The sequence below is a fragment of the Schistosoma mansoni genome, chromosome 1 (assembly GCF_000237925.1).
Source record: "Schistosoma mansoni strain Puerto Rico chromosome 1, complete genome".
NCBI classification, from domain to species: Eukaryota; Metazoa; Platyhelminthes; class Trematoda; order Strigeidida; family Schistosomatidae; genus Schistosoma; species Schistosoma mansoni.
In genome coordinates, this window is record NC_031495.1 from 19,309,951 (window position 1) to 19,327,817 (window position 17,867).

General features: G+C 29.8%; 1 protein-coding gene across 1 annotated transcript; it reads right to left on the reverse strand.

Annotated features, from left to right (window-relative positions):
• Positions 1–170: 170 nt before the first annotated feature.
• Positions 171–17,141, reverse strand: Smp_129900 (putative sodium-dependent neurotransmitter transporter). Its single transcript, XM_018793558.1, has 12 exons — positions 16,979–17,141; positions 16,564–16,736; positions 15,279–15,462; positions 14,393–14,510; positions 12,851–13,052; positions 11,251–11,413; positions 7,874–8,008; positions 7,486–7,625; positions 6,397–6,488; positions 4,126–4,277; positions 1,486–1,603; positions 171–510 (listed from the first exon to the last, which is right to left on the reverse strand). Exons 3-12 carry the CDS (start codon positions 15,431–15,433, stop codon positions 301–303), a joined length of 1,485 nt encoding a protein of 494 aa, XP_018648058.1. The 5' UTR covers positions 15,434–15,462; positions 16,564–16,736; positions 16,979–17,141; the 3' UTR covers positions 171–300.
• Between the last annotated feature and the right edge of the window lie 726 nt (positions 17,142–17,867).

The window sequence follows — 17,867 nt, forward strand, 5'->3', positions numbered from 1 at the left end:
AATCTATACGTAAATAATTATTATTATTAATAAGATTGAGATTTCTGTAATATCTTCAATTAGAAGTTCGTTTTTAACGTAATCACTTTTGAAATTATAGCAAATCTTACAAAGTTACGATTATAACATATTCTTATTCATTATCAGTTTATGGATTTAAAACAAAAAGGGAAGGTAAAAAAAAACTTTCATTTTATTTAAAATAGGGTATATATATGTCTACATAATATATATGTATAAGCGAAATAATTAGATTGTGTTAATCAAATACATTTATGAGACAATATATAAATATACTAATTACAAGTGTGTTCTCATTTGATTTCGATTGATATTTACACTATCTGAGGATACAACAAAGAATTCATTAAATGACTCCAATTCATCTTTTGGTATATAATCTGGATTGTGAGGATCATAACCATTTTGTTTATGTTTATGAAAGAAATCAATATTACGCCATACTGCTATAGCGTTTACAGTTATTAAAATGAGAAATACAATGAACCACTAAAAGGGATAGTAAAAAGAAAACAATCAAAACAGTTTATGCTAATAATTTGTTTAAAATGTATCCATAATTTTTACAGATATTTGTATATTTCAAAGTTATTTTCCATCATTAAGTACTATAAGTTGAGATATTTTTAAACAGTAGTTGAAACATTATTGAAAAAAACTGAATACTAGATAGCTGTTTAAGCCTTAGCATTTTTAGCTTGTGTAAGTTGAAAGAAAACTAGGGATGGCAGCAGTAAAATTTGGAATCAATTCGTGAAATCTTTAACAGTTGTTTTGAGACTTGTTATTAGATGCAGATTACCTATTTGGGGCCCATACGATAATACCTATCAGTGGTTGGAGATGCTTGGTGATATGGCTAAGAATCAGTTACGTTGGCTCAGATGCATTTCTTTATCTTCCTCTAAATATCGGGTTTCAGTTTTCCGTCATTCATATTTTTTCCTTACCTTATCGAACCATATTTTCAATCTCTCACATTATTGTTGCCGCTACGTTATTTTGATTGCTTTTTTATTTGTCTTAATAATTTCGTCTCGTCGTGCTAATGTAGCATGACAACTTAGGCAAACACATTTGCCGAGGTCTACGTTGATTAGGATTGAGTAATCTTAGCAATGTGCACATATGATTTCATGCACTAGTAAACCTGACACCTTCTAGCTCTCCAACTTTTATGAGTTGGAGTTCAATGGATCAAATGTGAAGATTCAATCAGTTTGTGACAATGTTCAATATTCGTTTAACACTATCGGTGATCTAACGTTTTCTTCCCAACTTACTGTTTGAAAGTGTTTTGCTCAAGTTATTTGGGTATTTGAAAGCATTCTCAGGTTTACAACAGTTCTCACTCTTACGTTTAGTTCCTGATGTAAGTTATGAATAAGAATTGTCATCGTTTTTAGTAGAACTTCCACTTTAAAAAAAATACTAAACAGAATTTTGAAACAGTATTTGTTTTACCTCAAGTAATGTAGTAGTCATTGAATCCAAAGTAAGTTGATACCATTTTGGATTAGATTTTATTAAATCATATGCCCACCAAATAATCAACCCGGTTCCAGATAAAGGCACCAAAACACTGTTTTGTAAAAACAAATTAAACGCTTCGTTATGACCAGTTAGATTTTCAAAATAATAAATAATTTAAGGAGTATGTTTACATTATAATTGGAAACGCAGATGTGTTTTTATGTTCTGGTGTACATTTAAGTGAAGTGGTATAGTTGATTGTAATAAATTGTGATAAATTTAAAGTTACCACTAAATCTTTTCAGTTCCTTTTGTATAACGAACTTCTTATGAAAGCTTAAAATTGTGATTAAAAAATAAAAATAGCATGTTCAGTGTGAGATGTAGTTAAGATTGGGTTATAACACTTCGTAGTGATGTATTATTTTGTTGTCCTCATATCAGCATCAGAAAATAAATTTTCATTTCATAGTCTTGATTTAACTTTATATTATTCTGACTATGATTTTTGTCAAAAACTGACATCAGCTGAGAAACTAATGAACATCAAGGAGCACTGTTCAAATATTTAGTCCTATTTGAAAACACCTTACCAATCTGCATCTCTGATCGCAAGATTCATAATTAATTGCAGGGATTTTAATTACTGCAATGAGTTTGATGTCTTTAAATCACTGAGTTAGGATTCATTCAGTTGATTGTTAGTGTAAGAAAATAATATGGTCTATATGCATATTAGTTCCAAGACACAGTTCTGCGGTGAAGGACTTCATAGACTGTTGACGTTTCTTCTCATGAGCATTCTCATTCTTCTTTTATTCTCTTTCAATGTTAACCACTGTTGCTCCTTCGTGTAAGCAGTGACTGGATATACATAAAGTTGAAAGATCCAGTTTCAGTTTTATCACCAAATGAAATAAACTTTAATTTATAGAGTATCTCTTTCATCAAACGATATGTTGCTTATTAACCTTGTACTTAAAATATGAATCTCTTTCCAAGCAGTTTTTTTTTATTTTCAGTAAACATAGCGACAAACTATTCTTTTTATATTCTTTTATCATATAACTAACTGTATCTGATTCTTTCCTATGATACAAGTTAAGAAGGAAATTAAGATCAAAACTAATTAATCATTTTCTTGGTTGAATTTAATGCTGAAATATGTTTTTTTTTAAAAACATTTCTTACATTATGGGATTATGACGTATCATTAAAATATGTAACAATGAAAAGTATTTTGTAGTTTTAAGAATTTTGTCAAAAAGAAAAAAGAAAAGAAAAAAAATATTTCTAAAATATAATTTCTATCCAATTTCTTATAATGATTGATTGTTTTATAAACTTTACCATGCATATAGCTTGATAATAGATAGAAATCGATTTTATAAATATTTCACTGCATTTTTTTGTCATTAAAAATTTCATAATAATTTCGATAGTTGAGATCATGAGGTATCAAAAGGTATTTCGTGGAGTTCTAGTGAGAAGCAGTGACCAGTGGAGTTGTGAGATTCTAACTCACTGAAGACAATGGTGGATGTGTCGCTCAATTTCGTGAATCGGTTGAAGTTGGACATTAACACCGTTGGATGCCGGTTCAGTAGTCTAAAGGTTAAGCGTTCACGCGCGAAACTGATGGGTCCTAGGTTTGAATCTCGCGAGGCGAGATCGTGGATGCGCACTGCTGAGGAGTCCAACAATGGGACGAAACGGCTGTACAGTGTTTCCAAGTTTTTCATGATGGTCTAACTTCAATTAACTCATGATCTCAACTATTGAAATTAGTTGATAATTCTCTACTAAATTTCTCTTTTAAAACTTTCGTTTGTTTAAATGAATTAATCATATATTTTTCTAAACTATTTATAATATTATACACACTAGGTTTTACTTTACATCCGTTCTATACTATCATTGTACTACTTCGGTTATTATTTGTATTTTAATTTAATCTGAGAATTTTGAAAATCTACCACATAGCATGTGGTACACTATTTGTTAACAGGTTTTCTTTTTTTGTTAGTTGTGATTGATAATAATGGTAAACCTAAAATCTCATATTGAGAAAACATTTTCTTGTTCACAGACTGATGTTGGTTTTAGAAAACTATACAATATTAGACAACTGTTTTGATCTAATTCCAATCTCAGTATTATAAGCTGAAAAACTTATATGAAAGCGAGCCAAATACTTATGCTGATTTAGATGCGTTGAAAGTACTGAATCGAAATACAATGGTCTACAATTAAATCTGAAGTTAACTCATGTCATGTCGTGACTAACATTCATCATTAGCAATGATAACTGCCGTTGTTTTGTTACATAACTGATTTCACAATATGTATCCGTACATTCTCAATTCTATATGCAAATGAATCGTGGGTGTCCAGTTCTGAAATCCTTAACCAGGATAAAACAGGCTTTTAACACTTCGATTAGTTAAATACCCATAAACGTTACTTAAATAATTGAATACTTATCAAATGGCTTACTCAGTCACTCATAGTTTTGTGCAATATTAACCACATTCTTGATGAGAAAAGTTTGTGTATACTAGCTTTCAAATACATAATCTTTTTGATATTACTAAACGTTTAATGACAAGATTATTATAACGTTTAACAAACCTTATCATAAAGACCCAAACAACTGAAAGTTTCCAATCATCGATTCCAAAATCATTCACAATGACCCTTCTATATTTCATTGGACCATAAATCAATATTAGACCAGCCATAGATAAACCGGATAACATAAGTGCAAAACCCCAAACATTGTCCTACAAAATACCATCAATAGCATAAATATTTAAAAACGTCTGCATGATATTGTTGCTAACAGTATTAGAAAGTCACTCATAATCGACCATTGTTAAAGTGCTTCTGAAGCGAAATTTAAATTATTATTTACCACTCAGTATCTACGTCACTTCAACGGAGTTAGGAGCATGATAAATGTAGTTTTTAATAATATTATACATTATTGACATTTTAGTTTGACTGTTTTATAGTCTTTTCAACCGTAGTTCTAAAATACCACTAGGGTAGACTGTAGTTTGTGTTATTAACAAATATTCAATCATGTAAAGCGAAAAAATCAGTGACCTATTTGAAGACTTGTATTTCTGTTAAGCATGCCAACATTAATGTTGTTTACTTTGTTGTCCCACAAGTTAGACAGGATGTAACTTAAGGATGCTTTTACTACTTAATATTTTTTAAAATATGTTGCGATTTGAAATTAAACCTAACCAGCTCGAAATTTCTAGACGACGATCATCTTCCAGTTTTGTTATTGTTAAAAACGCTGTTATTTTCTTCTCACTTTCAGGGTTATTGAAAATATGTTAGCCTATTTTCCTTATTTGGTGTCGTTTATTCAGTAAATAAGATTTATAATAACTGGTTGCTAAGGAAGAGAATCGAGATTATCATTGCTTACTGATTAAAAAATTTTGGGCTTACAATATTTCAAAAATTATGGGAAAGTATCAAATAACTGCTTGATCCTATCACTGATACACCTGATGTAATTTAATAAAGAGGGAATCAGTTGTTTTGTCTACAACAAGATCTAACTATACAACAGTGGCAGTTAGTCAGAAAGTAGTATTTTGTGCTTAGTTGTAAGAAAGGCATCCCGAACATTTCAAATACCAGATTTTATTCACATCGTTACTTGGTACATTGATACTTTCTAACTACTAATTTAGCTGGATTTGTTGATGGAAGACCAATACTTTAGAAGCAAACAAAATTTATTTTCAAAGGCACTGATTTAAACAGCAGAATAAAATCTGTCCATAGTTTTTGTGCCAATGAAAGTTATTAAGGCGAAGTGGAAGACATTTTTATAATTCACTATCTGGTGATCGTTGGAAGACTTAGCCGACATGCCCACACCCTAACTTGAAATGTATTTTCAGTCAGTCAGTCAGCTACAACATAGGACCAGACACATATATGCATCGGTCCAAATTGCCACACCACATTAGCACAACAAGATTCACAGAAGTAGTTACTTCAATGGCAGTAATAAATGAAAGAAAAAGTGTGTATAAGGATGTATTACAGAAAGAAAGAATTAGTTTATAGAAAGAAAGGCATAAAGTAATTTTAATCTCATGGTTTAAGGGAAGACAAAGAGTGTATACGCCTATATCATTGTTACCGATTCTAAGCCGTTTCACCCAGAGTCTCTAACCACTGGTTATGGTATTTGCGCGGACTCCAACAAAGTAGTATGCATCCACCAGCATGACTTAGACCAGAAGTTAGTGACTTCAAGCACTGATGCCACGTTTTGGTTTGGCCGCCCCTAACTTATCGTTCTGGAACTAAATTTGGAGACTGTGTAAGTTAAATCAAATCTTTATTGGTTAACATATACCAGATCGCACTCTTTTTGAATTTGAACTGTCACTAATGGAAGTCAACTTGAAGTGTTCTGCCTGAGTCATATTTGATTTTTATCTAAGTAAATCGACACGTAACTCTTACCTATTAGCTTGAAGTACCTTTTGTGTCGATGGAGAAGAAAGATGATGTCGTTTAAAATCTGGAGGTTAGCTCCACTCATTATTTGTCAACATCATGCAGTCCTTGAAAACTCTGGGGTAGTATTCATAATCTAACAAATCCTAATATATAGCAGTGGAGCTCAGGAAAAATCTTACTGATACTAGGTACATATCATATTTGTTGAAGATATTAAGTGTTTACAGAAACGGATTCGTGTCTAAAATAGCTCACTACTGGAAACCGTCCCAAAAATACACACAATACACGAAAATTTATTTGAGTGGTGGGTATATTACCGTAATCATATGAACAAACACAAAATCACAAGAGGAAAATCTTTTTCGAAAAGCTAAAACAATAGCTGAATATAAAACCTACCTGATTCGTAAGAACGTTTATGCTAATAGCAGAAGGCATACCAAATACAAGAGTGAGGAATAAACCAGCAAATGCAGCTTTTCTATGACTTACTATAATAAAGATAAAAAGTCACAGTACGAATGCCTTCTCTACATTTATAGACATTAATCAAAGAACAGTTATAAACACAATTCATAAGTAACTTATAATGTATAACGTTTAAAAAACGACTGATTAGAAGAAAATTTTTTTAAATCAACCATTTAGCCATCAAGTAAATAATCTACATTTTGTGAAGCACTTGGTAAACAAAGAAAATGAACTTAATCAACTTGATATTTTGAATGAATAATGGAGAGACGGAGAGAGAGAATATAAGGCCAATTTATTAGATAGATTTTATTTATAAGAAACAATTATTTATTCACTATTTTTGAACGGTTTTAATGAAAATAACTATTCACTAGTGTAATGGAAATTTCATTCGTTCTGAAAGTTATTTTCACCAATGACTAAGGTCATTGGGGACCAATTGGAAAATCAGAAAGCATTAGAAATGGGTGTCATAATAGAATGGAACTTTTCAAAAATGCACCATCCTAGACTCGATTACATATATGTACACAGTGTTGACAATTTCGAAACCATGTCAAAATAATTGGTCAGTAATCCAATTATATAGGAATCGTCAGCTTTTAACTAATTTCAGCAAAAATCGTTTTCAATCTTGAAGAGAAACTCGCAAATCTTTTAAAATGAGAACCTCTGTTACAGCCGGAGACGTTAACATTGAGCTACTTCGGTTATGAACACATTCATATCAGTTAATTTTAGTGATCCGAAATCTGACTCCAGTAAATAATCACTGATTAGTAACCGGAAAATGTTCATTAGTCTTTAGCGATGATTAGATTATACCGATTATGTAGATTTGAAGTATTTATCATGAATCACTATACTTATCATCTTCATGATTAGAGCTATGTCGCTTTATTTATTGGAATCTAATTATTGACTACATGATCATGATTTTTACTTAATTATTTTAAGGCTATAATTTGAAATATTCGGAAGAGATAACAAGATGAAAGAGTTTTTCAAACTTACAACCCAAGTCCTTAGCTGTTACAACTGTCAATTGGACATGACCAATTAATGAAGTAATCCCCGCGAAGGAGAGACATAAGAAGAACAATGAACATAGAACTCTTCCCAAACCACCAACATAGGCGAATAGGACAGGGATCCTTTAGTAAATAAATAATTTATATATTTAGTAACGTTATAATGCCTAATATTATTAATATTATTGGAATTAAATTTTGAAATTAATAAAACGATTTGACGCCAATTAACAAACTTAGTACATTTAGAATCGTTATTTTGTATATTGTGCAATCGAATTACTGAAAAAAAAAACAGAAACACTTACAATCAAGGATAAAACTAAACTGATAGCTCAATATGTATACAAAAATAATCGTATATTAATTACCAGGTAAATGTGAGACCTGTGCTACCAGGTCCATTTGATTGCATTATTTTCAAGATGCCAGAACGTGTTAGTGTTGGTGATGTTTGTATTAAAGTTGAGAAGACAGTTGAGAAAATTGTTAGCGCACAGAGTAAACTGGAAACATTTCATGGAAAAGAGGAATCAATAATTACATCAACAGTTTTTAAAAACTATCAAAAAATTCAAGTTAAAAGTAATGTTTACCGTTTAATAGAGTTACTCAACAAACATTTATACAAATTACATTGAAGAAAATGGATAAAAAGCTTATCTTACAGAGTAATATAGTGATATAATCATGGTCATATTTAAGAAGATAATATGGGTTTTTATCAAATATTCATCCAAGATGTGACTGACATAAGTTGTTCCAGTTTAAATTTATATAAGAGATCAATAATTAAAATCAGTAGTTAAGTATTTCAAGGCTATCTTTTCTATAGGCAATGAAAATAGTATTCAATGCTCTATCACTAATAGTTACTCTGATAACTAGCTTAGTAAGAAGTACATGAATAAATCTGTGAAAGTTTTGCAATTTATAGATTGCTACCTTAATTATATCACACTGAACAGTAATTTTATATGGTGTACTTAAATTTCAACTTGTCAACTTACTGTAAATGCTGAACAGTACTTCTACTAACTGTTTACTTTGCAAAGGACAGAACTCAAGTATGTTCTAAAATAAGTTGACTATGATATGTGATGGTACAACATAAGAATAAAATCCTCAAAAATCCTTTGATCAATAGAAAACCCCTCGAATTTTTTTGTAACAAGCAGTTAATTTCATTAGAACTGGTATTTTTTTAATCATTTATTGGTATGATGGTTTGATAATTAATATTGTTCACAGATGAATTGGAACTAAATTAATTTATCATGTTGAATGTAATGAGTTACTTTTTCCTTGAAGATGATCTAAGAGGTATGACTATCCTTCAAAATAATTTGATACACTAATTTATTATTGAGATGAGAAATTTAACTTTAGCTTACATTTCTCATTCCAATTAAACTTCTCTTTACTGTTATATTTATTAAGATCTAATACTTCAGATAAGACAATTTCAATAAACATTCTAATTGGTAAAGAATATCATGACATAAGTAATACTAATCATTTTAATGTGTAACTATCCATTTCAGCAACAATGCTCATACATCTTTAATATGAGTTGACAGAGATTACGTTACATTAAAAATAAACGTTAATTCACCACTGCCTTTCATAGAGATTTAATGAAATTGCTTGTAATTGAAATGACAATATATATACGTATATATAAATAAAGAAAACATTTGTATATGGTAATTAGATGAATAAAAATGTAATAATAATAATAATAATAATAAGCACACAAATTCCCCATATGTTACTTTTATTAGGAAACATAAATCTTATTTCTAAATTTAATTCATGCACAATATTTAATAATTTTTCTTTGTTTTTTAAAAAAAGGAATTGTAATAGAAAGTAGTATAATGTATTTTTGAAAGTTTCTTTTGGTTTGACTGTATATTGAGTTTGATGATGATGATGATGTCATTTTTGTTTTCTAGATGATTCGAAGAGTAATCAACCTATAGAAAGTTGTTGTCTTTTCTTGATGGAAATTCCATAGATGTTGTAGTTAATTTGAGAGAAGATATATTTGGAATGAAAAATTATTGTTGAAGATATCGTTTTAACATTTCTGATGTAGTAGTATGATTATTATTTTAAATTAACTAGTGATAAGGTATTATAATCTAATGCTATTTATTTTAGATTGTAAACCTAACGATGCTTTCTTATTAATATTGGTGGCCTAATCTAGATGTTGAAGTGAACTACGGTGAATTTGTGTAATAAGCGAAAATTGATTTAATGGAATAGTATAGTATTGTATTCACTCCAAAACGGAGTGAAACTTACGGCATCAAAGTGATGTTATTATATTTTTTACTGGAAGACTAAATATGATGCACGGATACGTGGAGAACCATGCAGATAACAACCAGAATAACTTCACTGGCTGATTGAACTAGGAGAAGGAGGAGGAACAGGATGCAACAACAACATAGCGTATAGAGATGAATCCAAATAAAGGAAACACTAACTGATTGAATGATAAAGTATCAAACGATTATATGATTATAATAATTGCAATGTTAAACAAATCTGTTTGTCAATCAATTCGATCATATACCTTACTATTCTTCATACAATATAGAAATCATTTTCGATCACCATTTAATCATTGTTTGCTGCATTAGCCACCTGTTCAGTGTATTCGTAAGGTTTATTTTCAATCCTGATGTATTTTTGCATCAGTATTCTACTTAATCCCTACTAGCTAGGTATTTATCTAATAAGCACTGTAATTTAACAATACTTCTCACCTGACCATTTTATTTTTAAGTTATGACCATTATCTTTTAACTATTTCAAGATATTGTAATTACTATTATGTAAGTGACTAACATCACTGTGGTAATTTAGTCGTCCTTACAGTCTAGAGAATACTACTACAGTTCTATGTAGAACCGATTTTTGTTAGTTTGGTTAAATACTTGCTTTTTCTTACATATACTTTATATTTCACCAATTGGTGTTCATTGAATTGTGTTGTTCCGTTCCCATATTTTAATTCAATATCAGGCATCAATTACTACTTTCTAATATAATCAAGCTTAAAAGACATACGATAAAGGATATTATATGTTTATGTTTTTAAATCTCTCTTGGGTGATGGTTGGTCACAAAACAAATATTTGAAAATAATAAAAAGTAAAATCGTTCCAGTCATTTTGATTTGTTATTGTTGTCCATTGGCACTTTACATGTCTGTCCACATAACGGCATCATTGTTAATCTTCAGTCTAGTCTGTTATTTTTCCTTCCCTCTTCTTCATGAACTATTGCTTTGTTTCTTACCAAAACAGGTACGTGATGCAGACAAGGAATTCATTCAAATTAATTGATAACTGCAATAACAGTAATTTAATTCGAATAACGAATGAATTGCATCATGTGGATTTTTAGAAATCTTTGTCTATTTTTCTCAATAGGGACTGAATAACAAGGGTGTTAACATCCTTCAAGGATAGTGATATCGAATTGATCTTCACAATCATGACGAATTTTGTATCGGTCAATTATTTCCGTTGTTCTTTTCGATTTTTCTTACCAGCATTTATCACTTACAAGTTGTTATCTATTATCCTTATTCAATCATTCAGTATGGTTGACCTGTAACTATCCAAATGCCTGTATTTTATTGTTTTCTACCTTAAAATTGAAGTAACTTAATCACCGTGTTCACAACCACAACCTTATGTGATTATCAAAACAAAACTAAATGCCTCACCTGACCATATTGTTACATATTGGAATCATGGTACCGAGGCGTACAGCACCATTTTTCCGACTAAAATATGATGAATATGAAATGAATAAAGCCATAGCTGCGCCAGTATCGAATGCATTTTGACTAGCAGCAGCAACCCATAAACTAGGAGTAAACATGCTACCTATAAAAATACAAAATTAAACAACATCGTTTAATAAATTTTAGTTACTTATTTGACGAGATATATGATTACTTATTTTATGAATACAAAAGTTACAATAACATAAGTATGTTATTTATTTTATTGAGCTTATGTTCTACAAAATGGACAATCATAATAAGGAAATTGTATTAAGAGATTGATAGATGAACATTCTATTTTTCAATTTTCAAACTTGGTTAAAGTTTATTATAAGACTGGGATCAAAATTTAAACTAGTCCACTGGGTTTATGTAACAAACTGCCCATTTTCTCCTCTTTCTTTGGATGACCAATTAATGAAAAATATAACCTGTATTTTACAATAATACACTGATTATTTTAATCATTCCATAGATTTTTAAAGTACACCATTTTTCTATACTCAGCAAAATGATGACTGAAATCGATATTAAGAAATAGTGTAAATGTTTATTTATTTTGATGTATTACCTTCTTCTGATTCTTTCAACATCGTTACATGTTGGTCTAGTTTCAATTGACTAATAAACTCAATTATTAAATTACCATAATATCCACAAAACCTCTTTCTGATATTTTTTTGTTTTTGTACTACTGTCAAATATGACATCTTAGACCAATGCAACTCTGTGCAATATTTCATCATATCTTAAATTATATTCCAATAGAGAGTTTTTAATAATGTAGTATATAGAATTTAACAATGTATTAGCCTTATTAGTTTATTTGTCGATATGCTTAAAAGAACATGTTGGTGATTTAAAAAAAAAATACCTAAGGTTACAATTTACAGTTTTTAGATTTAAAAGATGCTACACTAAATGAAATAAAGGTTTTGCAGAAAATTTATTTGGTGTGTGTGTGTGTGGTAATAACATCAATCTAATGATAGAAGATCTCGATAAGAAATTCATTTTTTCCTCAAAGACTGTTTTTTCATGAAACGATGCTAATTTTGAGAATTATCGTTTAGTTACCAAAAATGAATGTGATTTATTTTGGATTTATACGGAAAGTTATGTTTTAAGTAGTAAACATTCATTGATAATGTCAAAAGTGTACTTTAATATGACTTTATGTTAAACAACTTTTCTTTAATGAGACAGTGCATATAAATTCAACATTTTGATATGAATAGGTGAAGTAAAAAGGATTGTATTGAAAAGTGAATAAAGTTAATTATGTAAAATGAGTGAACTTAGTCTCAAATGCTAAATCATATCACAATCAGTATGATCGAAGAAAGGATCTGACTTTAATCACAAGTTTGTGTATTTATATATCATGCCCAGGAGTCCAACCTTAGAGTAAAGCACCAGTTTAGTACCTTATTATTTCAAATGATTCTATAAGTGACACTAATCTATGATGAAAATCCCCAACAAAAAGTTTAATGTATCAAACACTGAATTTTATAAAATATATTGTGAAACTAACCCCAGTATGGTGTAAATAAAAATGTAATACCAACTTCTGAATATTTTCTTGTTAATGACCATCCGAATGTGAAAATTAGTATACCTAACAACATAGGTACTAATACCATATTGGCTTTTTCAATCCATTTTATACCGCCAAATATACATCCACCAACAATAACAACAGATAATGTATGAGTTAACACAGGCCAGTAAGATTCCTGCATAAAAGAACAAGTAGAAAAGAAAAGACAAAATTGCCTTTGTCTGACTAAAAAATAATTACTAGCAGCCTTTTTATTGAAGATCTGTATATTATTAATCATGCAGATAAACTGTGCACTATTGATGGCTTTTCACCCATCTTAACAACCAATTGAGATTTAGATGAAATATTTAGGTATTTCAATAACAATCATTGAACTGAAAAGTTAGGTATTATACGGAGGGAAATGTTGATTCATTATAACGTAAAAAAATGAAACAGTCTAGATTATGGATATGTGTGTTAATTGTCATTAATTGTTTTATAAATGACTTCAATCATCTACTGTATGATACCTCGAGAAGTCTCTTGCATTTACAGTTGTAAGCAACACTAATTTCACTGAAACAACTACAGCAAGAACGGAATTTCATTAGACTTCAAAGTGCACATTTTAAGTAGTTTCTGTGATTGAACATTCTAATAAGTTATCAACAGCAAACTAAACTGTTTCAAAGTTAACATCATAAGCTAGCTTTAGTTAAATGACCACTGTAAACTAAGAAGCAGTGAGCAGATGTCTCGTCTCAGGATTGAACTCCTCATCAGTACGCATCAACGTTCTAATGACAAACCGTGATCAGTGGAGTTCACTCAAGTCGTGCGTGAACAAGTACATTGGGAGATGATTGAGATATTACAAGTTGATGAAAGGTAAACATGTAAAACATTGGATACGAGATCTGTAGTTCGGAGAAAGAATTTTCTAGTTTCCGATTCCTGGTGGTTATCGAGAGCATCTTGGCTATCACCACTTTTATCAACTAAATATCATTCCATGATGTTAGCTACTCAATTTTAAAAATTTCCATGAATTTCTCTTAACTAATCCATCTGTTGAACTTCAATTCAGTACTGATAGTGCCTAGGTTTACTGTGTACTGTATAATAAAAATCTCACTTCAAACTGTCAAATCGCTTGCATAATGTTATTAAGTAAGGTGGTAAGGTGAACAATCCAGCTAAAAGACTCAGTGATTTGCAGTCACGTCAAGACCTTAAAATTGTGTTTTCAGGTCTACCTTAGGTTGTGGCACAAGCAACAGGGTGGTCTATATTTGGGATAAAATACCCACTTGAATCCTAATGGTTAGTAATATCTCTTAAATAGTTTTCAATCTGTACTGTAAACCAAGTCTAAACTCTTATAGATCAGTAGATAAACAAATTATTTCATTGTTTCTGAGTAAAACGCTTCGGTTTACATCAAAAATTGCTCATTATCACCATTATTACCCCAATATTGCAAAACTACTGAATAACTTTAAAAAATTACACCATAATAAGAGCACTTACCTGTGCGAATTCATTGAAAATTTTAATGCTTGTTTCTACATCTCTCGGTAAACTTGACAATGCACAAGATTTATAGAAATAGTATAAACACCAACCAACAATGACTGAAAAGTAAGCGCTAAAATTTAAAATAAAATAAAATACATTAGTGAGTATGGGCTCAAATTATTACATAAGAATAATAAGCTACAACTAACACCTAACATGAAAGCAATATATATATATATATACATGAGTAATAACAGAAAAATAGAATTACTGAGTATTTTCCTCATTCACTATTGAGTAAATTCAATATTACTTCCCAATAAAGTGTGATACTTATGGACATTTAAACGCTTTGTAAACTACAAATAGTTCTTTTGATTGTTTAGAGTAACTACAACTAGAGTAGTAGTAATCTGATTCCATTATGGATAACACAATTTATTAGTTGACTATTTCTGAACATGAAAACTAGTCTGTTTTGCATTAGATTGATAAAGAAACATATTGATGATAAGAGACAACTGAACGCTCATAATGTAACTTTAGGTGAACTCTGAGTATTTAGCTAGAAAGTTAGTAAAGTATCATTTACTTATGAGGAACAGTTGTCCTACAGATCACAAGCTGTAATTAAAATTTGTAACACAAGATTATCTTATATATGTATTTCAAATACACATATTACAATCCTTATCGGGATAGCTTTTGAAACTTCCAACTAAATGTAACTGAAATTAAAAGTGTGACATGAATAAAAAAATAAAACTACCTGTATTCAGTTTTCACTACCTGACTTTTGTTCATTTAAGATGCAGTAGTAGAGAAAGATTCATTTCTTTGAAATTCGACGACTTAGAGCATTTTTGTTGTGTCGTAATTTACTCAGAATTCTACTTACGTGATCATATAAGTTACAGCAACAATCCATCCTCCTAACCATACCAATTTATTGCCCAAAAATCTGTGAAATGCACCAAGTGGAGATGTTCGAGTAAATCGACCCAGTGTATATTCAACAATACTTAATGGTAGAGACCAAACAAATAATGACATTGCCCAAGCAATGAGAAATGTTAAACTTCCTAAAATGATTAGAAAACCGATAACATATCCAGTGATCACTATTGAAACATTTTGGTTGAGTAATACCTCAATAGTACCTTAAAAGCAAATTTTTAAATATATCTACCTTTTACAAATAAAATTATTTATCAGCCATATAAACAATAACTTCAATTTTTAACATAACTTTCATTGATAATCAGGTCAATGACCTCACTTTTTTGATTTAGTTACCATACTCATATGTACATTTCCAAAATCTCAATACTTACTAGAGAAAAACATGACTCGAATGTTATTAAAAAACGTTAGCATGAATTCCCTTTCACAAATGATTTGAAAACTTTAGTGTATCATTATCAGTGAAATCGGTGTAAAATAATTAAGTGTTTATTTCAAATTATTTGGGTTACACTAAATTTAAAGGGAGAATTCCCATTGAATCAATTTTATCTAAACTGTTCATTCTTGCCTGATATTATATGCATATCATTCTGTATATAGAAAAATAAACATTGGTGAGTCAAATTTGTTTTATACAACAGTGATGCATTTTCTGACAAAATTATCAAGTTGAGTTTAGAACAATAAACCTCAAAATTCAAATTCACCAGAATATAACCTTTAGATTGGACGATAGTCCTTAATGTACCAGATAATGAGATCTAGTGTATTATATGCATATACACAATAAATTCATTTATTGATGTAGTCATTTATTTTATGGATAATTTAAATAATGCTGATTGATTAGATACTTTAGTTTTACTTCAGTAAAATGTCAGTGTAAAATAATACCAAGCCTTAATATCTTATATAGAATATACTTACCCTACATACTATTTAATTAGCTAACTTTTATCATCATACCAATATATTTCAACGGGTTCTAGATAGACTAGATGTTTAGCAAACTTCTTGAAACTAGACAAATCTATGATGCTTAACGCCAACAAGGAAAATCAAAGTACTGATTTTTAAGATGATAAATTAATCCAGTCTTTAATCGGTTGTAGCCAATGATATTCTCTGTGTAGAATTTTACAACCAAATTATGTATTTAAAAATATTGGTCAGATGTATTTGAAAATATGAATATAGAACTAAAAAAAGCAACTGACCTTGCGAATAACTGGCTGTGGCAATAATACGCGGAAATCGCCATATATTTCCTGTTCCTATGACACAACCCAAACAAGAAAGCAGCACTCCTATTGATGAGTTAAACGTTGATAATTCAGATCTTTGTGCATCTTCAGAATGTGTTTTTCAGTTCTTGTTCAGACGATGGTAGCTGATTTAAATAGTAAGTTTTACAATTAGTGAAATTTTTTCATGAACACACTTAAATTCTGAACTTAATGTCATATCACTTAACAAACAATTTAATTAGAGTATTTTTTGAATTTGTACTCTGATGGTTCAACGAAAATGAAAATGAATATGGAAATGAAACTTAAATCACAAATATACTAAATTTCTATTATACGTCCAGATGAAAACATTTTATTCACAAATTATGATATTTATATTTACCTTATCAATCGATGCATGAAGTTTTCCTGAACCACACTCTACAAGATCCATATCTGACTTAAATGTAGGGTCATTCAAATCAACCGATAAAGTTTTCCAAAATAAGACTCCATTTTTACAGAGTATGCCACCCATTGGTGGGACGGTTATTCAACGTTTTTTTTAAAATTACGAACAGTTTGCGTTCACAAATCTGATAAAAGATGGTTATATAGGTTTTAGACGATTAGTTTGGTCACGATTTGAGGTTTATAAATGGACTTCTTATTTGTTAAAAAAATTACAACCAGTCACATTAACACATATATGTCCATAACAAAATAATTCGCCAATCAAATTCACTGTTGAAGGTCATAGTGGAAAATTTTGATCGTTAACAGACATGCGTAATATTTGAATGTCAGGAATTCCAACAATAAAAAATTAACAGTACATGAAGAAATATACTTTTGTGTATTTTATTAGACGGGAACAATTTCCCAGGCTAAGTGCTATAACAATTATTCAGATTAGTTGATTTAGTTTAATGGTTTAAATGGAGATTTAGAAATGCAAATAAGATTTAAAGTGTGAATGTGGAAGGTGATTTTAAATAATCTTTTTAAAATGTCCCTGAATATTTGACTTGCTAATATAAGTGATCATAATAAATTGTCACTTACGTAAGATAAAACTTTATTGAATTCATACATTTGAAACCATTAACAATGAATACTTTAACCAGACACCCAGAATGTTCAGTCAATCGAACTTAGATAGACAATTTAGCTGACAGCATTTTTACTAATCATTTTAAAATAAATGAAAAAGCATCATAAAAATGATATGCAAAATTAATTACTTTTATCTCAGGAAGATCTTAACCAAAATTAGTATTGAGTTCTTCCTC

Bases quoted from the DNA above. Each gene is read 5' to 3' on its own strand.
- Smp_129900 (XM_018793558.1), bottom strand. From the start codon at position 15,433: ATGTCATTATTTGTTTGGTCTCTACCATTAAGTATTGTTGAATATACA. The intron at 14,511-15,278 runs GTAAGTAGAATT...TTTAAATTTTAG, and splicing joins GCTGTAACTTATATGATCAC to CGCTTACTTTTCAGTCATTG. The intron at 7,626-7,873 runs GTAATTAATATA...TATTTACTAAAG, and splicing joins ACAGGTCTCACATTTACCTG to GATCCCTGTCCTATTCGCCT.